Here is a 27,230-nt window from a genome sequence, read left to right as displayed (position 1 = left end):
TAATTTAAACATTTTGTCCCAAACATGTTCTATTGAGCTTAGGTCAGGTGAATGTGGAGCCAATCAATGATATCAATTCCTTCATCTTCCAAAAACTGCCTGCCCACTCTTGAGACATGGGGTTGAGCATTGTCATCGACCAAACAGAACCCAGATCCCACTGCACCAGCATAGGTTCTGACAATTTGTCCAAGGATTTCATCCCGATAATTAATCTGTAGAAGTCTGTACAACCATTCAGGGATATACCTCCCTAGATCATCACTGATCCACTACCAAACTGATTATTCTGAATGATGTTGCAGGCAGCATAACGTTCTCCATGGAATCTTCAGACCCTTTAACATCTGTCGCTTGTGCTCAGCTTCACCCTGGTCTCATCACTGAAGAGCACAGGACACCAGTGGCATAGTTGCCAATTCTGCTGATCAATGGCAAATGTCAATCGAGCTCTACAGTGCTGCGCAGTGAGCACAGGGTTTCCCTAAAGGACATCAGGCTGTCAGATCACCCTCATGGAGTCTGTTTCTGATTGCTTGCTGAAGGTTGTTTTGTAGAGCTCTGGCAGTGCTCATTGTTTTCCTCCTTGCACAAAGGTTCAGATATCAATCCTGCTGTGGGTTTAAGGATCTTCTATAGACCTGTCCAACTCTCCTGGAGAACTACTTCTCTCCTGGAATCTCTTCTGTGCTCATAAAACTGTGTTGAGGTACACAGCAAACCTTGAAATGGCATGTATTGGTGTATCATCACAAAGGAGTTACACTACTTGTGTAACTCCTTTGTAGCATTCAGGTACTGCACCAACAACAACAGAGATGCTAATCCAAGTCAAATGAAAAACTACAGCAGTAGAAAATCAGTAAATAATCAGCCAAAATAGATGAGAACGGAAAATAAGTATTAGTAGCCTCAACCATTCCTGTTTTGAGGGGTGTCTCATTGTTGCCTCTCTGAAGCAATTATTGTTGATTTCATTAACAACAAAGCAGCTGAAACTGATTAATAACCCCCTCTGCTACTTAACTGACAAGATTTCTATTAAAAAGTGTTCCTTGAATTTTTTGAGCATCAAAAACATCCAACTATTGAAAAAAATTACATAGGTAGCATAGAAATGTCAATGGTTACACACTTTCAATGAATAACATTACATATCATAAAGACACTTCACTATCGTTGCATTACTAAAAATTACTCAAAGAAATAACCGTTATAGTTGAATGGAAATTGCTAAGAAAAGCTAAGGCTTGTAGTTCTTTGAAATCACCTTGTTTTTATCCCTGACGGAGAAACTTTAAATAATTTGTTTCAAAGATTGTGAAAAAGTATTAAATATGAAATTAGAATCGGCAATTGGTTGCAAACATTTTAAAGGTTATGCACTAAGCAGACTATGATTATACTAAGTATGATCCATTCAAGAGAACTGTTTTTAAATCCCTAACTCCCCTTCCCCCTTATGTCTCTCTCTCTCTCTCTTTATTATATATATATATATATATATATATATATATATATATATATATATATATATATATATATATATAGAGAGAGAGAGAGAGAGAGAGAGAGAGAGAGAGATAAAAGAGGAGAGGCCAGGAAATAAGTGTATGACCGGCTCTATGGAAATCATAATTAATTTTTACCTGAAACAAAATTGTAAAATTCAGTAATTAAACAAAGCAAAAAATAAATAAAAGTAAATTAATAAACTAAATCGACTTGTGTGTGTATACGTTGTAAATCTTAGCACTAATTCATCCGTGTGTGTGTGTGTGTGTGTGTGTGTGTGTGTGTGTGTGTGTGTGTGTGTGTGTGTGTGTGTGTGTGTGTGCACAGATGTTGGGTGGGAATGCATAGACATATTTACTTTACTAATAAATAAAACTTTAGTAATAAATAAGTAAAGACCAAACCTTAGACTCCAGCCCCGATGTTGCTCTGAGTTCACTAGCCACTGACCTCCCTCTATCCCTCTCTGTATATTTCACCCCCTCCTCCATATGTAATACTTTAGTTTGGTGCAAACTAAAAATCAAAACCAAATCTCGATTGGAATTAAAATTTGGTTGTGAAATTCTTTTTTTTCTTTCACAAAAGCATGAAGATTCTCAGACTTAAAGACAATTACAATAGCAAGCAATTGTTATATGATTTAAAGAAACTAATATAATCACATAAAAACATTACATAAATATTAAGTGATCATTTTCTTTTGATAATCATCAAAAAAGTAAACATAAATGGTATGCAATATTCAAAATGAATTCTTTTTTGCTTAAAAACATCATTTCTAATGTTTTTTGTTAATAAAAATGAATACATTCATTATAGTTACTCTTGCATGCAAATACTAAGTAGTATATTATTTTCTGTACAAACTTTTATGTTTTTCTTTGTATCAGCTATGAAGTAGAAGCTAAGTAAAAATGGAAATTGATTGTTGTGGCCTTGAAATGCAAATAATAAATAAGACAGCTTGGTGGTATATTTACAAGACAATAATAATGTTGCAGAAAGATCACTTATCCTTTCTCGTAAGCTCCTCTGTACATAATGTTGAGAATACATACCGTCACAAAAGAATGTAGATCACTATAACACAGAGTCTATTTTACCCCAAATAAATTGCCTTGATATTCCTTAAAATGTTATAAATTATTTTTCTGAAATTTTATCTCAAACTTTGATTTTTCTTTTGCTATGTGACAGAAACAGTGACTGATTGTTTCTTTATAGTTTAGTTTTGTAAATTGCATAAAATTTGGATTCATGATTCAATATCTCAAATTTTATGTTTTCTCAGAAATGCCGAACCCCTAATGCTGCATCTAATAGGCAAAATGGTGCAATTTTGTTCAGTGTTGTTGGTGGAAAAATGAGTGAAGGAATTAATTTTTCTGATGATTTGGGAAGGTGAGTTTTTTAAATTAAAAAAATTATCTCTGTTTTATTGGTTTGAACATCATAAAATAGTATATCCCATAAATTAAGAGAAATATTAATAAATTTAATCAATAAAATTGTGCCACCGCTTTTACATGTTTCTTATGATTTACATATTTTTATTATTTATTGAAATAAAAAAATAATGATATGAATTACTGAAACAAGCTAAAAAAATGTTGTCAAAAATACTTTAATGCAACCTGTGACAAAGATAGTGAGAGAAAAAGAGATCAAATTCACAATTACTATTCACTCCTTCCTCTTCCTACAAATAAGTATATGTCCTATTCACCTCTTCCTGCATTTGCAATGTAATCAGCACTTCTCTCTCTCTCTGTGAGACTGTGAGCTGATGTGAGGCATATGGCTCCTAGCTTCTCATTATATTTTAAATTTAAGAGTTAAAAAATAAAAACAAAGAATGAAATGCTAAAATTTTAACCAAATTAAAATTATGATATTAGTTTTCTTTTATTTTAACTTTAGTTTTTATAAAATGACTGTGGGATTAATTTTAATTAAAATTACTTTTTAATTAGGTTGAATGAGATGCTAGTGTTTGAAAAGAAATACTATGTTTATTACCATTTGTTACTACTCTGCTACTCCATGCACATGGAGGCTATTGTAAAGCAAGTGTTGCACACTCCCTACCACACCTCTCCTGAACCATCAATAAGACTAACCTACAATCCCTCTAATTGCTTTAACATGACAGGATACCTCTCACTCTGCATATGCATAGACTTTTCTTTTCAGTTTATATTTGTAACACCCCTTGACTAGAGCAAACAATCTAGAATCAAATGATTAAGAATTCATGTGCTTTAGATTAATCTTGAAACACTTATATTTCCTTTACTGTTCTCCCTCAACCCAGGACTATACCCTGATCAACCAGGTCTCTGACAATATAGATGTAGCACTCTTTGTGTATTTGGGTGCTGGTATCTAAATACCAGGACCCAGATACACATATTTTGTCTACCACAGTGATTGGCTACACTAATGCAGTTGGTAGCAACATGCATAGTTTTCTATATCTCATTCCTTTACACAGATCTTATGTTACCAACCTGTCTTTCATATCATTGCGAGGGAGTTGTTTGTTTCCTCTAAGTGCATGTGACCTTTTAGTTGTTTGGATGGTGGGAGAATTACTGGTTTCCCTTTATTTACTACATTATTATAGATTTTCCAGAAATCACAAGTTCCTATTTTCTGCGATTCTATGGTTATTTCAACATGCCTTCTTTTGGCTCTGACTATTTCTCTCTTACAATGATTTCTAGCATCTATGAATTTTTCCCTATTTGTATTTGACTTATGATGTACGAATTGGCAGAATGCATGCTGTCTTTATGCAATGGCAGCTGCACAATCTGTAGTGAATTATGGTGGTAGGGGGGGATTGCTATAATACTTTCGTGTGGAAACATGTGTTTCAATGCCTGCTTTGCACAACTTGGTTGTCTCATTAGCACACTATACAGCAGAAAGAGAGAAGATATTGTTTCATGAGGCATCTTTGATGTGTTCTCTGATGACTTCCCAGTCAGCCTTTTTGTAGTATTTTGTTGTTTTGAGCAATGACTCCTCATTTTGGGGTTCGGATTTAAGTATGATGTCCACTGATACCACTGTGGTCGGCATTTCCAAGTGGACTGTGGGCATTAGTCACACAATCCTTGGGTACTGTGGTAAGGGATAGGTCTGGAAGTGAAGCTTGCTGGTGTTCATGATCTGTGAAGCGGGAACATAACTGTCTATGTGAGGGAATGGGCTATAGAGAAGCATCCAGCTGTATTTGTGTAACCTGAGAAACCAAGCCAATTTTTATGGTGGATATTAAAGTCACCAAACACACATGTATTTTGGTGTTACTATCTAAGGAGAGTGCTGCATCTCTACTATCAGAGATATAATCGATTAGGGTACAGTCCTGACTTCAGAGAGAATGCTAGAGAAAATATAAGTAGCTTATGCAGTGATGAAAGGCTAATCGAAAACACATAAAAGTCTGGTCATCTAATTCCAGATGTTGTTCTCTAGGTAAGGCGAAGTTGCTACAAATATCATATATGCATATATCCAAGTCCTTATGGCAAAGAAGGAGGTATCTTGTTATGTTAAAGTAGTCAGAGGGGATAAAGGAGTGTAGGTTCGTTTCACTTAATGCTATCCGGGGACTTTACTAAGAGGTAAGACTCTACATCATCTAGGTTACTTCTTATATTTGTGAATGCGAGCCTCAAGGTAGGAGGTGAATTGGTTTTGTTTGGGTGGTTGTCTGGTTTAATCATGATATTTGCTTGGGTTGTCATTTCATTATGTTTTTGTTTAATTTCAGGTTAAGGGGAAGAGTTGGGAGAAGTAGGCTAGTTTTGACGGCAAGTATACTAACATAATAATCCATTTAACTGACTCCTGCCTAGAAAGTTGTGCCTTCTTGAAAGCCCACCAGAGATAGCAGACGAGTCCCTTACAATGCATGACATGGCATTACAACTATTCTGATATTATACAACTGATGATAGAGCACCCATTTTAAGTGCTACCAAAGAGTTAGGGCTGTTGTACTGTCAGTCGGAAATAGCAGCCGGACAAACTATCAATCAGGTATCTTCAACCTCTCAGACAAGACCAACCCAGATCAACTGAGTGTGCACAAGTGGCATGCAAGCAAACCCAATTTGTGAGAGGAAGAAAGAAACTTGGGATAGGAGAACAATATTCAATGTCCTAGTCAGGAAACAAGGCCAAGCACAGGGTGGCTGTGGTGAGTCTCTGTGCCTGGCTAATAGACAAAGGAGGAGTGTGAAAGCTGGCGATAAGCAGAACTCATTTACTCCTTAAGCAGTTTAGGAATTTGTTTGAGTCACCTGCTCTAGGAAGGTTGTCAACCATGACTGAGGAGACCTCCCTCCCCCAGTTTTAATATCAGAGTTTTCCTTCTAGATGGATGACCTGACAAAATCTGCTGGCCCACCATACCGAGAGGAGTAATCATATGCCTTCCCTTCTTACATTAAGAAGAAATTGTGTATCTATTAGGTATTGTGAGAGAACCAATGTGTTTTAGTAATTAATTTATTTTAAAATAAGTAAATAGGATATTAATAATAAGTACCTGGATATGTAAGAAAATACAAAGCAAAGAAACAAAAGAAACAGTTGGATTAGATTTATGTATATAGGTTACACACAACACGGATAGATAGATGTAATTAACTTGGTGTCCTTCAAGCAACTCATGTTGGTCTAGCTAACAGGCCAGTGTCTCCACATGGAATGAATTGATTTATCCGCGATAAGTCAAGTACAAATAGGCCGAAATTTATAGATCTTCTAGTATTGTACAATCCGAACAATGAGGTCATTTTTGCCTCATAGTTCAGGCATTATGAAGACATATATAATTCAGATTGTGAAAACTGGATTGATAACAAAAAGGTTCAGTTATAGTTGTGAAACATACATAATTTATAAACTACATTTTCCTTCAAAACTAAAATGTAGTGAAATGATACAATTGCTTGCAAAATCATTTAGTCAAAAAAATTTTTCTTCCACAAAAGATGTTTGAATCCTACAAGAAAGGATAATGAGGACTATTTGACTTTTGCAAGCATAGTATGTCTTCAGACTATCGGAATTAAATGCTAATAACTTGCATTTGAACAAAGATTGGTGTCGAACACAAGACTCTGAAATTAATAAAGTGAAAAATGAGCCAGATCTTACACTTAAGTAATTAACCCAAAATTCTCAATGCATGCATCAGGATTTGAAAGATAGTGAACACTTTGGAGGGTTCCACATTAGGAAAGCCTGTGTACAAAGTATGATGAGTTGTGGAAATGAAAGCTGGCCAGTGAAGGTTGAGGACATATGTTGCATGGAGAAAAATAAGAATGATACAATGGATGAGTAATGAGAGGCTTAGATCTGTGACTTCAGAGAAAGTAAATCTGGACAGTATAGAGAACTGTGTGCAAAAGAGACTTTGTTTGGTCACATTGAACGAAATAGATGAGAGTTCTTGGGGTAGTAGATAAAGAAAAGTTTAGGTAAGAGTTAGCAAGGCAAACATACTGGTGCTAAAAATGAATTTCTGAAACAGAGGGATAAAGACCTGTAAGATATATGTTCGTTTAGAAATCAATTTCTAAAAGCCATCCAATAAAAGCCAGTATTAAACTATGATTAGGGGGAGGAATAAATCATTTCCAATTTTTAAAATAAGCCTGATAAATAAATAAGGTTGATGAATAAATAAACCTGATCAATAAGCTTGATTAATAAATAAGCTTGATAAATAAAAAAGCTTGATGAATAAATAAGCTTCATGAATAAATAAGCTTAATTAATAAACAAGCTGGATGAATAAATAAGCTTGATGAATTTCATATAGCTAATTCATTCATTTATTTATCAAACTAATTTATTCATCAAGCTTATTTATTCATCAAGCTTATTTATTAATCAAGCTTATTTATTCATCAAGCTTATTGATTCATCAAACTTATTCATTCATCAAGCTTATTTATTTATAAAGCTTATAAATTTATCAAACTTATTTATTCATCAGGCTTATTTATTCATCAAGCTAATTCATTCATCAAGCTTATTTATTCATCAAGCTTATTTATTAATCAAACTTATTCATTCATCAAACATATTTATTTATCAAACGTATTTATTAATCAAGCTTATTTATTTATCAAGCTTATTTATTCATAAAACTTATTCATTCATCAAGCTTATTTATTTATAAAGCTTATAAATTTATCAAACTTATTTATTCATCAAGCTTATTTAGTCATCAAGCTTATTTATTCATCAAGCTTATTTATCAAACTTATTTATTTATCAAGCTCATTTATTTATACAACTTATTTATTCATCAAGCTTATTTATTCATCAAGCTTATTTATTCATCAAGCTTATATATTCATCTAGCTTATTTATGTATCAAACTTATTTATTCATCAAGCTTATTTATTTATCAAGTTTATTTATTCATCAAGTTTATTTATTCATCAAACTTATTCATTCATCAAACCTATTTATTTATCAAACTTAATTATTCATCAAGCTTATTCATTTATCAAGCTTATTTATTTATCAAACTTATTTATTTATCAAGCTTATTTATTTATCAAACTTATTTATTCATCAAGCTTATTTATTTATCAAGCTTATTTATTCATCAAGCTTATTTATTCATCAAGTTTATTCATCAAACTTATTCATTCATCAAACCTATTTATTTATCAAACTTAATTATTCATCAAGCTTATTCATTTATCAAGCTTATTTATTTATCAAACTTATTTATTTATCAAGCTTATTTATTTATCAAACTTATTTATTCATCAAGCTTATTTATTTATCAAGCTTATTTATTTATCAAACTGATTTATTTATCAAGCTTATATATTTATCAAGCTTATTTATTCATCAAGCTCATTTATTTATCAAACTTATTTATTTTTCAAACTTATTTATTCATCAAGCTTATTTATTTATCAAGCTTATTTATTTATCAAACTTGTTTTTTTATCAAACTTATTTATTCATCAAGCTTATTTATTTATCAAACTTATTTATTTATCAACCTTATTTATTTATCAAGCTTATTTATTTATCAAGCTTATTTATTTATCAAGCTTATTTATTTATCAAACTCATTTATTTATCAAGCTTATCTATTTATCAAACTTATTTATTTATCAAGCTTATTTATTCATCAAGCTTATTTATCAAGCTTATTTCTTTATTAACCTTATTTATTTATCAAACTTATTTATTTATCAAACTTATTTTTACATCTAGTTTATTTATTTATCAAGCTCATTTATTTATCAAACTTATTTATTTATCAAGCTTATTTATTCATCAAGCTTATTTATCAAACTTATTTATTTATCAAGCTTATTTATTTGTCAAGCTAAGTTATTTATCAAGCTTATTTATTCATCAAGCTTATTTATCCAGCTTATTTATTTATCAAGCTTATTTATTTATCAAGCTTATTTATTTATCAAACTTATTTATTTATCACGCTTATTTATCAAGCTTATTTATTTATCAAGCTTATTTATTCATCAAGCTTATTTATTTATCAAGCTTATTAATTAATCAAGCTTATTTATTTATCAAGTTTATTTATTTATCAAACTCATTTATTTATCAAGCTTATTTATTTATAAAACTTATTTATTCATCAAGCTTATTTATTTATCAAACTTATTCATTCATCAAGCTTATTCATCAAACTTATTCATTCATCAAGCTTTTTTATTCATCAAACTTATTTATTTATCAAGCTTATTTATCAAACTTATTTATTCATCAAGCTTATTTTTTCATCAAGCTTAGTTATTTATCAGGCTTATTTATTCATCACGCTTATTTATTTATCAAACTTATTTATTTATAAAGCTTATTTATTTATCAAGTTTATTTATTCATCAAGTTTATTCATTCATCAAGCTTATTTATTCATCAAGCTTATTAATTCATCAAGCTTAGTAATTTATCAAGCTTATTTATTTATCAAGTTTATAAGTTTGATGAATAAATAAGCTTTATAAATTAAACTTGATGAATATGTAAGCATGATAAATAAGCTTGATATATAATTTTGCTTTATGAATTGAATAAGCTTCATGAATGAATAAGCTTGATTAACAAATTAGCTTCATAAATACATAATATTGATGAATAAATAAGCTTGATAAATAAACAAGCTTGATGAATAAATAAGCTTGATGAATAAATAAGCTTGATAAATAAATAAGCTTGATTAATAAATAAGCTTGATAAATAAATAAGCTTAATGAATAACCTTGATAAATAAGCTTGATGAATAAATTAGTTTGATAAATAAGCTTGATAAATAAATAAGCTTGATAAATAAATAAGCTTGATAAATAAATAAGCTTGATAAATAAGCTTGATAAATAAGTTTGATAAATAAATAAGCTTGATGAATAAATAAGCTTGATGAATAAATAAGCTTGATAAATAAATAAGCTTGATGAATAAATAAGCTTGATAAATAAATAAGCTTGATGCATAAATAAGCTTGATGAATAAATAAGCTTTATAAATAAATAAGCTTGATGCATAAATAAGCTTGATGAATAAATAAGCTTGATGAATAAATAACCTTGATGAATAAATAAGCTTGATGAATAAATAAGCTTGATTAATAAATAAGCTTGATGAATAAATAGCTTGATAAATAAATAAGCTTGATAAATAAATAAGCTTGATGAATAAATAAGTTTGAAAAATAAATAAGCTTGATGAATAAATAAGCTTTATGAATAAATAAGCTTGATGAATAAATAAGCTTGATTAATAAATAAGTTGTATAAATAAATAGGGTTGATAAATAAATAAGTTTGATAAATAAGCTTGATGAATAAATAAGCTTGATGAATAAATAAGCTTGATGAATAAATAAGTTTGGTAAATAAGCTTGATGAATAAATAAGTTTGATAAATTTATAAGCTTTATAAATAAATAAGCTTGATGAATGAATAAGTTTTATGAATAAATAAGCTTGATGAATAAATAAGCTTGATGAATAAATAAGCTTGATGAATAAATAAGTTTGATAAATAAATAAGCTTGATAAATAAATAAGCTTGATAAATAAATAAGCTTGATAAATAAATAAGCTTAATAAATAAATAAGCTGTATGAATAAATAAGCTTGATGAATAAATAAGCTTGATAAATAAATAAGCTTTATGAATAAATAAGCTTAATAAATAAGCTTGATGAATAAATAAGCTTGATGAATAAATAAGCTTGATAAATAAATAAGCTTGATGATTAAATAAGCTTGATTAATAAATAAGCTTGATAAATAAATCAGCTTGATAAATAAGTAAGCTTGATGAGTAAATAAGCTTGATAAATAAATAAGCTTGATAAATAAATAAGCTTGATGAATAAATAAGCTTGATAAATAAATAAGTTTGATAAATAAATAAGCTTGATGAATAAATAAGCTTGATAAATAAATAAGCTTGATAAATAAATAAGCTTGATAAATAAATAAGCTTGATGATTAAATAAGAGTGATGAATAAATAAGCTTGATAAATAAATAAGCTTGATAAATAAGCTTGATGAATAAATAAGCTTGATAAATAAATAAGCTTGATGTGTAAATGAGCTTGATAAATAAATAAGCTTGATAAATGAATAAGTTTGATAAATAAATAAGCTTGATGAATAAATAAGCTTGATAAATAAATAAGTTTGATAAATAAATAAGCTTGATGAATAAATAAGCTTGATAAATAAATAAGCCTGATGAATAAATAAGCTTGATAAATTAATAAGCTTGATGAATAAATAAGCTTGATAAATAAATAAGTTTGATAAATAAATAAGCTTGATGAATAAATAAGCTTGATACATAAATAAGCTTGATAAATAAATAAGCCTGATAAATAAATAAGCTTGATGAATAAATAAGCTTTATAAATAAATAAGTTTAATAAATTCAAACCAACACAAAGTCAAGTATCTCGATTCCTTTGTGTTCTTAAACCAAAGGAAATGGTTGATTGTTGAATTGCCCCCCGTTGTATCAAAGTACCTGTAGAATGTCTTCTTGGTTCCTCCTCTTCTCTTCTCTCTCCAACAATCGAGCACAGCATATAATAACAAAACTCTAAAGTACGTCTGACAGCACTGACTTCTGCCAACAGTCTCGCCCTCCTCTTTTTATATCGCAAAATCGTTCACCTCTATTTGCATATTCTTCTAACTCACGTGATCACTACTCTATAAATAAGTGTCTTGACCGTTTCTTTTCTTTCTTTTTATTTATTTTCGGTGTCCGACCCGCACGTGGTCTATCCAGGTATGTCACGCATTTCTTCACACTCCCCCCTGATCTCATGATCACAAACAGGACATGCGGGCAATCGTCGTTGGCGGGTACTCCTTCGAAGAATCGGGGGCAGCACTTCCTCATTGCTGTTTTCTTCATTACCACCATCATTACTACCAGTTTGTTCCATTATCCCGTCTCGTGGTTCCATAGGCGGTGTCTCACAATAGGCGGGGTTTCGCAATCACGGGGGATGGGCAGCATTCGTCTCTGTCGAGTATTTCGATGAGGCATTACTTCCTTGTGTCCATCGCTCTCATCACTATTGTCATCGGTATGTCCCATCATTCCCTCGTCTGGTTCTGTTGGTGGTGTTTCTATGCTCACCTGAAGGGGCAGTAAGTGATCAGGATCATCTCTGAACGGTGTGTGATCCTCCTCATCGTCCTCAGAATCAGAAGAGGTATAACAAGGGCGGATATCTTTTACGTGACGTGGTATGCCACCAATCAACATGGTCTGAGGACTTATGATTTCGTCTATTTTTCCCCGGAAAAATTTCGTAGTGCACCCAGCATTCGGGGGTTTTATCCAAACAAGGTCTCCCACCTGATATGGTGTATTGACAACACTCACCATTGATGGTATGGCATCAACTCCTTTCACACGCTGTTCATATTGGTAAATCCCATTGGCTGGTGCAGTTGCTGGTGTTGCATTGTCCTTGGGTGTTATATTATACCAGTACACAGCTTCTGGAATAGAGCACTGCGTCCTGGCTGCAATTCTTTTGATGGTGCGGTGACACCGTTCTGCTATACCATTACCCTCGGGATAATATGCACACCGATAATGCATTTTAATCCCCCATTCGTGCACAAATTTCTGAAATTCTTGACATCGAAATGTGGTGGCATTATCAGTCAGAATTTCAATCGGGGCACCATGTTCAAAAAAGACGGCTCTCAACTGTCGTATAATGCTGGCTGCATCCTGTCGTGTCAACAGGCGCCATATTGTGAAACGCGTCGGGCCACAATCCGTTATGGTCAAAAAATGTTTGTCCCCATAATGTGTTATGTCCATCCCTACTCGCTGCCAGTTGCCCTCCACCTCGAGCTTCCCTTTTTGCCATTGGGATGGTGCCGGATCAATTCTCTGACACTCTTCACACGAACGTATGGCTGCTTTCACTGATGCTTTTGTAGTTGGAGGGCATACTCTTTGGACAAAATATGCAGTCCTCTGAATTCCAGGATGTCCACTCTGCTGGTGTATCATACGGATCTGGTCAGGTGTTAATTTATCCGTTACAGTCGCGCGTGTTTGTTGTTGAAGATCGGATCCCTGCCTCATTGCATCGATCCACCTCTTTGGTACTCGAGTCAAGCTATCAGCCAAATTCTGCATCGACAAGACTAACGTAATGTCTACCTGCAAGCTGTATTCGTCAACTAGATGCTTAATTATTGCTAGTCTCCTTCGTACTAGCATTTCACTTGGAGCTCTAGTCTTAACTCGAGCCTTTCCAGTCAAGGTGTCGGTTAACCAATGGTAAACACACAATGAGTCAGTGTGGAGATGCACAACATTAGTCTGCCATTGCAATGCGAGATTAAGACCTTTTAAAGTGGCATCAAGTTCTGCCAAATTTATATGTTGGGCATCATTTTTCGGACGAAGCCAGCATGCATCTTCCACAACAACACCTAGTTGCTCCAACACGACACCTGTAGCCAACGAACTTGCATCAACCCATGCATTTAGTTCGTTTCCAGACACTTGCCACTCACCCCGGGCAGGGTCATTCCTATGCACTCTGGACAACATTTCAGCCATCATTTGTTTGAGAGAATCATCATCCACAACATCGTCCCATCCTTTTGTTACTGTAGTCACTCGTCTTTTCACCACTCCTGTTGCTGATCAGAGCCATCCACAGACAGGTAGATGTCCTACCAATTTACCACAGATGGAAAACAGTACGTCTTGTTAATATATTGGGTAACTTTGGAAGTGGGCTCCCTCGCTTCCATCGCAACGTATTGCCCTCCTCCCAGACCTTTAGGCCTAGCACGGGCACTCCATCCTTTAGGCGCTTAGGGTCTTTGCTTATTAACCCAAACGCTTTGTTTTATTCGAACTGCATCCGCAGACATTATGTCCTCATTAACATAGATGTCATCTACGTAGGCTGAAGCAGCTTTTGCTGTGGTCTCATCCTGCATCAAAACAGATTTAATAATGGTTGTCATAATCAAGGGTGCTACGTTTAGGCCAAAATCCAAACGTGTCAAACAATATAGTTTTCCCTTGAGTAGTACTGTCTGAAACGGCCATAATGACTCGGACACGTATCTGCAGGTAGGCCCTCTTTAGATCCAGAAGTGCTACATTGCTCCCTTTTTGACGCCACTCTCTCAGTTTAGCAGCGCACACATCTGCGTTTCCGGTAAACGCATCAACATGCCGATTCAACTCTCGGTAATCCATTACGGGACGAATTTTTTCTTTGGTAGGTTGTTCAACAGCCATGAGCGGAATTAATCCCTTGGGTGGTCCCAGACGTTCCTGTGGGTATGGTATTAACCAACCATTGTCAATCCACATCTGAAGTTCTTCTTCATATTCTTGGTAGAAACTGCATACTCTGGAATCGTGTTGCACAACCGATCTGGTTCCTGGCCCATGGCCCATTTCCACTTTGCAATCCACACCCTTTCGTTGTCATCAAATGTAGCACAGAAGTCCTTTTCTTCAATCGACATGGCTGCACAGACGTCTTTCCCTTCTCCAAGCCTGATACCTCTAGCTGCTGTGATTGTAACGCCTCCTAGTGCTTGTATTGCATCAATTCCAAGCAACATGTCGTAGCCAAGGGGTTTCTCCTGCATCACCAGAACGTCAACTTTAGCTGTGTCACCCTTCTCAGTACAGATTGTGACTGTCCCTTTACCACAACATACTCGTGATAAGCCATTGATGGTCATAACACCGACTGGGTTCCTCCGCCACACCGGACAGCAATGGGCACTAACTATAGACCGGGAACACCCCGTGTCTATAAGTGCTGAACACTGCACATCATCAAGTTTAACGCTAATGACAGGCAATCCTGTGTTTATTGGTTGGCAGGGGGCAAGGGTAGCGATAGTACCTTGCCCCCAACTTCGTTTCCCGAACAGTTGCGAGATATGTGCCCAAACTTATTGCAGCGATAGCATTGCACTGGTCTCTTTGATTGTGGATATACACCTCTCCTATCACTCCGGCACTCTTTAGCAAAATGATTGGCCTCCCCACATTTATAGCACACTGGGGTGGCATGCTTATTACTATCTGGGAGAGAGTCCACATTGCCTCCATGTCGAAAACGAGCTGCTGCTGCAATTGGTTCCTGTTCCTTACAGATGTTTCGAGCTCGGGCCAATAACTCATCAGTTGACAATTCATCGATTCTTGATGATGCCCGCAACAGTTTACTGACCTCCTCGGGTAGGCCTACCAAAAAAGCACAGCTTAATATTTTATCGTTGACCCCACCAAACGGTACAGATAATTTTCGCAGGTCGGCTAGGTACACGTCGACTGTTTCCTTGGGTTGAAGTCTCCGGCTCGTGAACTGTTGCTACGCAACAAATGGATCTGTACCAAACGCTGTATACAGGCTCTGCTTGATTTCATCCCAGTCTGGTTCATCCCCGAGTTGTTGGTAGACTGCATAGGCCCCTCCGGTTAGCCTCAAAGGGATAACTGTGGCTGGTTCTTTAATTTTGCACAGTTTACAGATTTTCTCTGCCTTCTCAATCCATTCGACGACAGCCGGTCCAGTGGTAGATCCGTCGAACTCGGGTATTAAGCGAATGTCGAATCTGTCCATTTTTAGTCACTGCACACCAAGCGCCGAAATAGCTTAAAACCAACACAAAGTCAAGTATCTCGATTCCTTTGTGTTCTTAAACCAAAGGAAATGGTTGATGTTGAATTGCGCCCCGTTGTATCAAAGTACCTGCAGAATGTCTTCTTGGTTCCTCCTCTTCTCTTCTCTTCTCTCTCCAATAATCGGGCACAGAAATAAATAAGTTTGATAAATAAATAAGTTTGATAAATAAATAAGCTTGATGAATAAATAAGTTTGATAAATAAATAAGCTTGATGAATAAATAAGTTTGATAAATAAATAAGCTTGATGAATAAATGAGCTTGATAAATAAATAAGCTTGATAAATAAATAGGCTTGATGAATAAATAAGCTTGATAAATAGATAAGCTTTATGAATAAATAAGCTTGATAAATAAATAAGCTTGATGAATAAATAACCTTGATGAATACATAGGCTTGATAAATAAATAAGCTTGATGAATAAATAAGCTTGATGAATAAATAAGCTTGATGAATAAATAAGCTTGATGAATAAATAAGCTTGATGAATAAATAAGCTTGATAAATAAATAAGCTTGATAAATAAATAAGCTTGATCAATAAATAAGCTTGATAAATAAATAAGCTTGATGAATAAATAAGCCTGATGAATAAATAAGCTTGATGAATAAATAACCTTGATGAATAAACAAGCTTGATGAATAAATAAGCTTGATGAATAAATAAGCTTGATGAATAAATAAGCTTGATGAATAAATAACCTTGATGAATAAATAACCTTGATGAATAAATAAGCTTGATAAATAAATAAGCTTGATGAATAAATAACCTTGATAAATAAATAAGCTTGATAAATAAATAAGCTTGGTGAATAAATAACCTTGATGAATAAATAAGCTTGATAAATAAATAAGCTTGATGAATAAATAAGCTTGATGAATAAATAAGCTTGATGAATAAATAAGCTTGATAAATAAATAAGCTTGATGAATAAATAAGCTTGATAAATAAATAAGCTTGATGAATAAATAAGCTTGATGAATAAATATGCTTGATAAAGAAATAAGCTTGATGAATAAATAACCTTGATGAATAAATAAGCTTGATAAATCAATAAGCTTGATAAATAAATAAGCTTGATGAATAAATAAGCTTGATAAATAAATAAGCTTGATGAATAAATAAGCTTGATAAATAAATAAGCTTGATGAATAAATAAGCTTGATGAATAAATAAGCTTGATGAATAAATAACCTTGATGAATAAACAAGCTTGATGAATAAATAAGCTTGATGAATAAATAAGCTTGATGAATAAATAAGCTTGATGAATAAATAACCTTGATGAATAAATAACCTTGATGAATAAATAAGCTTGATAAATAAATAAGCTTGATAAATAAATAAGCTTGATGAATAAATAAGCTTGATAAATAAATAAGCTTGATGAATAAATAACCTTGATGAATAAATAAGCTTGATGAATAAATAACCTTGATGAATAAATAAGCTTGATGAATAAATAACCTTGATAAATAAATAAGCTTGATGAATAAATAACCTTGATAAATAAATAAGCTTGATGAATAAATAAGCTTGATAAATAAATAAGCTTGATGAATAAATAAGCTTGATCAATAAATAAGCTTGATGAATAAATAACCTTGATGAATAAATAAGCTTGATAAATAAATAAGCTTGATAAATAAATAAGCTTGATGAATAAATAAGCTTGATAAATAAATAAGCTTGATGAATAAATAAGCTTGATGAATAAATAACCTTGATGAATAAATAAGCTTGATGAATAAATAAGCTTGATAAATAAATAAGCTTGATGAATAAATAAGCTTGATGAATAAATAAGCTTGATGAATAAATAAGCTTGATGAATAAATAAGCTTGATAAATAAATAAGCTTGATAAATAAATAAGCTTGATGAATAAATAAGCTTGATGAATAAATAACCTTGATGAATAAATAAGCTTGATAAATAAATAAGCTTGATAAATAAATAAGCTTGATGAATAAATAAGCTTGATGAATAAATAAGCTTGATGAATAAATAAGCTTGATGAATAAATAACCTTGATGAATAAATAAGCTTGATGAATAAATAAGCTTGATGAATAAATAAGCTTGATGAATAAATAAGCTTGATAAATAAATAAGCTTGATGAATTGTAGCAGAAGCAGCAATAACTAAAATGAGGGAAAAAAGAGCTTACCTCGGGTATGTCTGTTGTGTCACCAGTTGGGGGGAAAAAGAGAATTCCAAGATGGCGTCCGGGGGTTTTTATTAGCATTTACCCCATGCAACTCTCGGAAAATCACGTTTCTGTCTCATGTGATTATGCAAATGGATAATTCCCGGCCACTATAAAAGCAGGAGGCTAGAGACGAGTCGGCAGTGTCCTGCAAACTGTGTGTGTGGGTATTTCTGGCGATTGGAGTGTGTCTTCTTTTACCACGGTTATCACGGACAGGAATTCCCTCTCTTCTGGAGGTGGGCGATATTGACTATTTTGAAGTTGTACTGTTGCTGACAGAACATTTATTTATTTATTTTTTTTTGCCTACTACATTTTTGTTTCAAGCTATTTCGGCCCGAATATGGCGAAGGTGCGGATAAGCAGTGATATTATCAAGCCGTTCTCTGGCGAGGGAGACGTTGTAGCATGGCTGAAAAAAGTGAGACTTGTCGCACAACTTCAGCAGGTGGATGACGTAGCGAGTCTGCTACCTTTATACCTGGAAGGCGATGCACTGGCCCTCTACATGGAAATGGAGGAGGACGATCAAAAGAAAATAGACCAGATTGAGGCTCGATTAAAGGAGGCATTTACTGATGACGCGTTTGCAGCATATAGAAAAATAACTATGGTTAGATGGGCTGGTGAACGTGTGGATGTGTACGCCAACAAAATCAGGCAGTTGGTTGGATTGGCCGGATTCACAGGAGAAAGCTCAGAGAGACTCACAAAATTAATTTTTGTCACTGGATTCCCTGACACCATCTCAATTGCTCTTCAACAGGTGCCGAACATCAAAGCCCTGACCATGGGGGAGCTAATGTCGAGAGCGAGAATGTTGACGACGACTGGCGAACAAAATCAGGATGTGGTTGCGGCCACACGCTCACCCAACAACAGGGCCCAGAATAATCCTGTTAATTTGACCTGTTTCAAATGCAATGTTAAAGGCCACCTTGCAAGGGACTGTCGAAAACGTGGAACACGGTGTTACCGTTGCGGTGAGAGTGGACACTGAGCTCGGAACTGCTCGGGAAACGAGCAAGGGGAGGACGCATAAGCGCCAGTCTCCTTCCCAACCAAGATGTGAACACGACGCTCCCGGTGATAAGCATCCATGTTGACGGGACGCGATGTTTGGCGCTTATTGATACAGGATGCTCCAGGACAATTTTACATGCAGACCGGTGCCGGTCTTGGAGAAAAACAAACGTAAATGTCAACACAATTGGTGGAATGTCCCATGCGTGCTGCGGTGTTGGAACGGTCTCTGTATCCACTGATGAAGGTGTGTCTGCCAGAGTCGATGTGTTGGTGGTGCATGGCAAGCCACTGGGATTTGACTTGCTTCTAGGGATCGACGCCATAAAAGCTCTAGGAGGTGTCGTTGTCAAGCCTACAGGATCAGTGCGGCTGGGCGCCAGGAAAAGTATTAAATGCGCAGCCATTTCTATCGATGAACCAGATTTCACTGCTACCTTTGACCATCAAAACCGAACGTGGACCGCATCGTGGAAATGGTCTGTGGACCACCCCCCTGAAAGGCTGCATAATCGAGTGTCAGAGTACCCAGTGCCAGCAGAAATTCGTGAAGAATACACGCAGGAGCTCCACACCTGGATAGATAATGGTTGGCTCGTGCCATACCCAGAGGATAAATTGGGACCCCCCAAAGGTCTAATTCCCCTGATGGCTGTGATACAGCAGAACAAAGCCAAAGTGCGCCCGGTAATGGACTACCGGGAGCTAAATCAGTACGTAGACGCATTTACGGCCACCGCAGGTGTTTGTGCGGCTAAGCTGCGTGAGTGGAGACAAAAAGGTGCTAACATGTCTCTACTGGACCTCAGAAGAGCATACCTACAAGTCCGGGTCCATGAGACACTGTGGCCATACCAGACTGTGGAAATCGATGGGAAAAAATACTGTCTGACCCGTCTGGGGTTTGGTTTGAATGTGGCTCCCTTGATAATGAGAGCAATTGTCAGCGAAGTACTATCTCAGGAAGAAGTTATAAGCCGCGCAGCATCTGCTTACATTGATGACATTTTTGTCAATGAAGACGTGGTGCCCGCGACCCGTGTGAGAGAACACCTCGCGCAGTTCGGGTTGGAGTGCAAGAACCCGGAGCAGTTGAAGGACGGTGCATGGGTGCTGGGATTGGCAGTCAGGATGGAACGCAATGAACTGCGGTGGAAGCGAGGAAATGCAATTCCGGAGGCTCCCAGTATTGTTACGCGACGAACAATCTTTTCCCTGTGTGGTCGACTTGTCGGGCACTTTCCGGTGTGCGGTTGGCTTCGTGTGGCTTGCGGAATACTCAGAAGGAGAGTAAGTTCGGTAACGAAGGGCTGGGATGATGAAGCAAGGGACGCCATACTACATCGTATGATGTTCGAAACCTTAAAATCTGCACAGCAGAACGATCCGGCACAGGGAAATTGGTGTGTGGACGGCAAAGAGCTGAATGTATGGGTCGATGCTAGCTCCCTAGCAATTGGGGCAGCCTTGGAGATGTGTGAAACTGTGCTGGAAGATGCATGTTGGCTGCGACCTGAAGATGACTCTCAACATATCAACTTGGCTGAACTGGATGCCGTATTGAAAGGCATCAATTTGGCTCTCCAGTGGCAGAGCAAGGTGCTACACATAAAGACAGATTCTGTTTGCGTATACCATTGGGTCTCAGACACGCTAACTGGAAAGGCGCGAGTACGCACCAAAGCAGCAAGCGAGATGCTTATTAGGAGGCGATTAAGCACTCTTAAGGAGCTCGTGAAAGAGTACGGGCTGACAGTGGATGTGACGCTGGTTCCATCAGCACGAAACATTGCTGACCGAATGACACGAGTGCCACAGCGGTGGTTTGAGGCAATGAAAAAGAAAAACGGTCTTGACCCAGTGATAGGCGCGGTCCACACAGACGAGCTGGATGAGAGTCAAATCATGGCTATTCACAAAGATAGTGGACATCCGGGGGTGCGACGCACTACCTACTTTGTCAGGAGAAGATGTCCAACCACGACAAAAGCAACTGTCAGAACGGTCATACAGAAATGCGAGGAATGTCAGTCCATTGACCCAGCGCCAGTCAGGTGGGAAAAGGGAAAGCTGGAAGTTAACGAGAATTGGCAGAGAATTGGAATGGATATCACGCATTATGGCACCTTCCATTTTTTAACTTTAACAGACTGTGGTCCATCGCGTTTCTCCATTTGGAGGAAATTGGCAAGGCAGGACTCGGCAAGCGTGATTCATCAGTTGGAGGCAGTGTTCCTCGAGTGTGGCGCGCCGCATGAACTCCTTTTAGACAATGACACAGCTTTCTGCAGCAATATGTTCCAAGCATTTGCATGTAAATGGGGAGTTCACTTGCGATTCCGCTGTGCATACGCTTCAGCCGGGAATGGCATAGCGGAACGATGTCATCGTACAGTGAAACGAATAGCGGCTAGAATGTGTTGTCCCATACAGGAGGCTGTCTACTGGTATAACATCACACCAAGAGACGACACATCTCCCTCCACTGCGCCTGCCAATAGGATTTATCAATATGAAGTTCGAGTAAAGGAGACCAATCTCGCAACTGCGTCCCCAGGTCCCAAGAACAGCTTTTACCAGGTTGGAGATCGCGTATGGGTCAGAAGACCGCAAAATCGATGTACCACGAGGTTTGGCAAGGGTGAGGTGACCAAGGTGATCAGCCCTCAGTCAATTTTGGTGGACGGTGTGCCTCGTCACGTGAAGGATTTGCGCCCTCGCCATTATGTTGTTACATCGGAGGAAGAGGGAGACTCAGACAGTATGATGTCTTCTGAAAAGACAGAGAGTATGATGCAGGACGACGAAGCGGATTTTGAGCCATATAATGTACATACTGAAGAAGCGGAGGAAGGACCACCCGTCTTGCCTCTACGAAGGAGTACCCGACAGAAACGAATACTGCCCCCCTGCCCTGATTGTGAAACACCGCCTATGGAGCAGACTGGTGGCAATAATGGCGATGAGGAGGATGGCAGGGAGGAAGTGCTGCCTCCGGTTCTTCGGAGAAGTACCAGACAGAGACGACTGCCCCCCTCCCCCATTTGTGATCATGAGATCAGGGGGGAGTGTAGCAGAAGCAGCAATAACTAAAATGAGGGAAAAAAGAGCTTACCTCGGGTATGTCTGTTGTGTCACCAGTTGGGGGGAAAAAGAGAATTCCAAGATGGCGTCCGGGGGTTTTTATTAGCATTTACCCCATGCAACTCTCGGAAAATCACGTTTCTGTCTCATGTGATTATGCAAATGGATAATTCCCGGCCACTATAAAAGCAGGAGGCTAGAGACGAGTCGGCAGTGTCCTGCAAACTGTGTGTGTGGGTATTTCTGGCGATTGGAGTGTGTCTTCTTTTACCACGGTTATCACGGACAGGAATTCCCTCTCTTCTGGAGGTGGGCGATATTGACTATTTTGAAGTTGTACTGTTGCTGACAGAACATTTATTTATTTTTTTTTTTTTGCCTACTACATTTTTGTTTCATGAATAAATAAGCTTGATGAATAAATAAGCTTGATGAATAAATGACCTTGATGAATAAATAAGCTTGATGAATGAATAAGCTTGATGAATAAATAAGCTTGATGAATAAATAACCATTATGAATAAATAACCTTGATGAATAAATAACCTTAATGAATAAATAAGCTTGATGAATAAATAAGCTTGATAAATAAATAAGCTTGATGAATAAATAACCTTGATGAATAAATAAGCTTGATGAATAAATAAGCTTGATGAATAAATATGCTTGATGAATAAATAAGCTTGATAAATAAATAAGCTTGATGAATAAATAACCTTGATGAATAAATAAGCTTGATAAATAAATAAGCTTGATAAATAAATAACCTTGATGAATAAATAAGCTTGATGAATAAATAAGCTTGATGAATAAATAACCTTGATGAATAAATAAGCTTGATAAATAAATAAGCTTGATGAATAAATAAGCTTGATAAATAAATAACCTTGATGAATAAATAAGCTTGATGAATAAATATGCTTGATGAATAAATAAGCTTGATGAATAAATAAGCTTGATGAATAAATAACCTTGATGAATAAATAAGCTTGATGAATAAATAAGCTTGATCAATAAATAAGCTTGATGAATAAATAACCTTGATGAATAAATAAGCTTGATAAATAAATAAGCTTGATAAATAAATAAGCTTGATGAATAAATAACCTTGATGAATAAATAAGCTTGATGAATAAATAAGCTTGATGAATAAATAAGCTTGATAAATAAATAAGCTTGATGAATAAATAACCTTGATGAATAAAGAAGCTTGATGAATAAATAACCTTGATGAATAAATAAGCTTGATGAATAAATAAGCTTGATGAATAAATAAGCTTGATAAATAAATAAGCTTGATGAATAAATAACCTTGATGAATAAATAAGCTTGATGAATAAATATGCTTGATGAATAAATAAGCTTGATGAATAAATAAGCTTGATGAATAAATAACCTTGATGAATAAATAAGCTTGATGAATAAATAAGCTTGATAAATAAATAAGCTTGATGAATAAATAAGCTTGATAAATAAATAAGCTTGATGAATAAATAACCTTGATGAATAAATAAGCTTGATGAATAAATAAGCTTGATGAATAAATAACCTTGATGAATAAATATGCTTGATAAATAAATAAGCTTGATGAATAAATAACCTTGATGAATAAATAAGCTTGATAAATAAATAAGCTTGATAAATAAATAAGCTTGATGAATAAATAACCTTGATGAATAAATAACCTTGATAAATAAATAAGCTTGATAAATAAATAAGCTTGGTGAATAAATAACCTTGATGAATAAATAAGCTTGATAAATAAATAAGCTTGATGAATAAATAAGCTTGATGAATAAATAAGCTTGATGAATAAATAACCTTGATGAATAAATAAGCTTGATAAATAAATAAGCTTGATGAATAAATAAGCTTGATAAATAAATAAGCTTGATGAATAAATAAGCTTGATGAATAAATATGCTTGATAAAGAAATAAGCTTGATAAATAAATAACCTTGATGAATAAATAAGCTTGATAAATCAATAAGCTTGATAAATAAATAAGATTGATGAATAAATAACCTCGATGAATAAATAAGCTTGATAAATAAATAAGCTTGATAAATAAATAAGCTTGATGAATAAATAACCTTGATGAATAAATAAGCTTGATGAATAAATAACCTTGATGAATAAATAAGCTTGATAAATAAATAACCTTGATAAATAAATAACCTTGATGAATAAATAAGCTTGATGAATAAATAAGCTTGATGAATAAATAAGCTTGATGAATAAATATGCTTGATAAATAAATAAGCTTGATGAATAAATAAGCTTGATGAATAAATAAGCTTGATGAATAAATAAGCTTGATGAATAAATAAGCTTGATAAATAAATAAGCTTGATGAATAAATAAGCTTGATTAATAAATAAGCTTGATGAATAAATATGCTTGATAAAGAAATAAGCTTGATAAATAAATAACCTTGATTAATAAATAAGCTTGATGAATAAATAAGCTTGATAAATAAATAACCTTGATAAATAAATAAGCTTGATGAATAAATAAGCTTGATAAATAAATAACTTGATGAATAAATAAGCTTGATGAATAAATAAGCTTGATGAATAAATAACCTTGATGAATAAATAAGCTTGATAAATAAATAAGCTTGATGAATAAATAAGCTTGATAAATAAATAAGCTTGATGAATAAATAAGCTTGATGAATAAATATGCTTGATAAAGAAATAAGCTTGATAAATAAATAACCTTGATGAATAAATAAGCTTGATAAATCAATAAGCTTGATAAATAAATAAGATTGATGAATAAATAACCTCGATGAATAAATAAGCTTGATAAATAAATAAGCTTGATAAATAAATAAGCTTGATGAATAAATAACCTTGATGAATAAATAAGCTTGATAAATAAATAAGCTTGATGAATAAAGAAGCTTGATGAATAAATAAGCTTGATGAATAAATAAGCTTGATGAATAAATAACCTTGATGAATAAATAAGCTTGATAAATAAATAAGCTTGATGAATAAATAACCTTGATGAATAAATAAGCTTGATGAATAAATAACCTTGATGAATAAATAAGCTTGATGAATAAATAAGCTTGATGAATAAATAAGCTTGATGAATAAATATGCTTGATAAATAAATAAGCTTGATGAAATAATAAGCTTGATGAATAAATAAGCTTGATGAATAAATAAGCTTGATAAATAAATAAGCTTGATTAATAAATAAGCTTGATTAATAAATAACCTTGATGAATAAATAAGCTTGATAAATACATAACCTTGATGAATAAATAAGCTTGATGAATAAATAAGCTTGATGAATAAATAAGCTTGATAAATAAATAAGCTTGATGAATAAATAACCTTGATGAATAAATAAGCTTGATAAATAAATAAGCTTGATGAATAAATAACCTTGATGAATAAATAAGCTTGATGAATAAATATGCTTGATGAATAAATAAGCTTGATGAATAAATAAGCTTGATGAATTAATAACCTTGATGAATAAATAAGCTTGATAAATAAATAAGCTTGATGAATAAATAACCTTGATGAATAAATAAGCTTGATGAATAAATATGCTTGATGAATAAATAAGCTTGATGAATAAATAAGCTTGATGAATAAATAACCTTGATGAATAAATAAGCTTGATAAATAAATAAGCTTGATGAATAAATAACCTTGATGAATAAATAAGCTTGATAAATAAATAAGCTTGATGAATAAATAACCTTGATGAATAAATAAGCTTGATGAATAAATATGCTTGATGAATAAATAAGCTTGATGAATAAATAAGCTTGATGAATAAATAACCTTGATGAATAAATAAGCTTGATGAATAAATAAGCCTGTATAAATAAATAAGCTTGATGAATAAATAAGCTTGATGAATAAATAACCTTGATGAATAAATAAGCTTGATGAATAAATAAGCTTGATGAATAAATAACCTTGATGAATACATATGCTTGATAAATAAATAAGCTTGATGAATAAATAACCTTGATGAATAAATAAGCTTGATAAATAAATAAGCTTGATAAATAAATAAGCTTGATGAATAAATAACCTTGATGAATAAATAACCTTGATAAATAAATAAGCTTGATAAATAAATAAGCTTGGTGAATAAATAACCTTGATGAATAAATAACCTTGATGAATAAATAAGCTTGATGAATAAATAAGCTTGATGAATAAATAAGCTTGATGAATAAATAAGCTTGATGAATAAATAAGCATGATGAATGAATAAGTTTCATTATTAAATAAGCTTGATAAATAAATAAGCTTGATGAATAAATAACCTTGATGAATAAATAACCTTGATGAATAAATAACCTTGATAAATAAATATGCTTGATAAATAAATAAGCTTGATGAATAAATAAGCTTGATAAATAAATAAGCTTGATAAATAAATGAGCTTGATGAATAAATAAGCTTGATGAATAAATAAGTTTGATAAATAAATAAGCTTGATGAATAAATAAGCTTGATAAATAAATAAGTTTGATAAATAAATAACCTTGATGAATAAATAAGTTTGATAAATAAATAAGCTTGATGAATAAATAAGCTTGATAAATAAATAAGCTTGATAAATAAATAAGCTTGATAAATAAATAAGCTTGATTAATATATAAGCTTGATTAATAAATAAGCTTGATTAATAAATAAGCTTGATTAATAAATAACCTTGATGAATAAATAACCTTGATGAATAAATAAGCTTGATGAATAAATAAGCTTGATGAATAAATAAGCTTGATGAATAAATATGCTTGATGAATAAATAAGCTTGATGAATAAATAAGCTTGATGAATAAATAACCTTGATGAATAAATAAGCTTGATGAATAAATAAGCCTGTATAAATAAATAAGCTTGATGAATAAATAAGCTTGATAAATAAATAAGCTTGATGAATAAATAACCTTGATGAATAAATAAGCTTGATGAATAAATAAGCTTGATGAATAAATAACCTTGATGAATAAATATGCTTGATAAATAAATAAGCTTGATGAATAAATAACCTTGATGAATAAATAAGCTTGATAAATAAATAAGCTTGATAAATAAATAAGCTTGATGAATAAATAACCTTGATGAATAAATAACCTTGATAAATAAATAAGCTTGATAAATAAATAAGC

General features: G+C 33.6%; 1 protein-coding gene across 3 annotated transcripts in view; it reads left to right on the top strand.

The window, feature by feature from the left end:
* LOC145259149 (ATP-dependent DNA helicase DDX11-like) overlaps positions 1-27,230 on the top strand; it is a 310,336-nt gene that overhangs the window by 249,888 nt on the left and 33,218 nt on the right. For all 3 annotated transcript variants that reach the window (XM_080116856.1, XM_080116857.1, XM_080116858.1), the window contains one exon: positions 2,810-2,919. In XM_080116856.1, the coding sequence (XP_079972982.1) occupies positions 2,810-2,919 (110 nt within the window). The remainder of the gene's footprint in view (positions 1-2,809; positions 2,920-27,230) is intronic.

The sequence above is a fragment of the Euprymna scolopes genome, chromosome 34 (genome assembly GCF_053919585.1).
Source record: "Euprymna scolopes isolate OS-2025 chromosome 34, ASM5391958v1, whole genome shotgun sequence".
Classification (NCBI taxonomy): domain Eukaryota; kingdom Metazoa; phylum Mollusca; class Cephalopoda; order Sepiida; family Sepiolidae; genus Euprymna; species Euprymna scolopes.
This window is presented reverse-complemented; position numbering and strand designations above follow the sequence as displayed.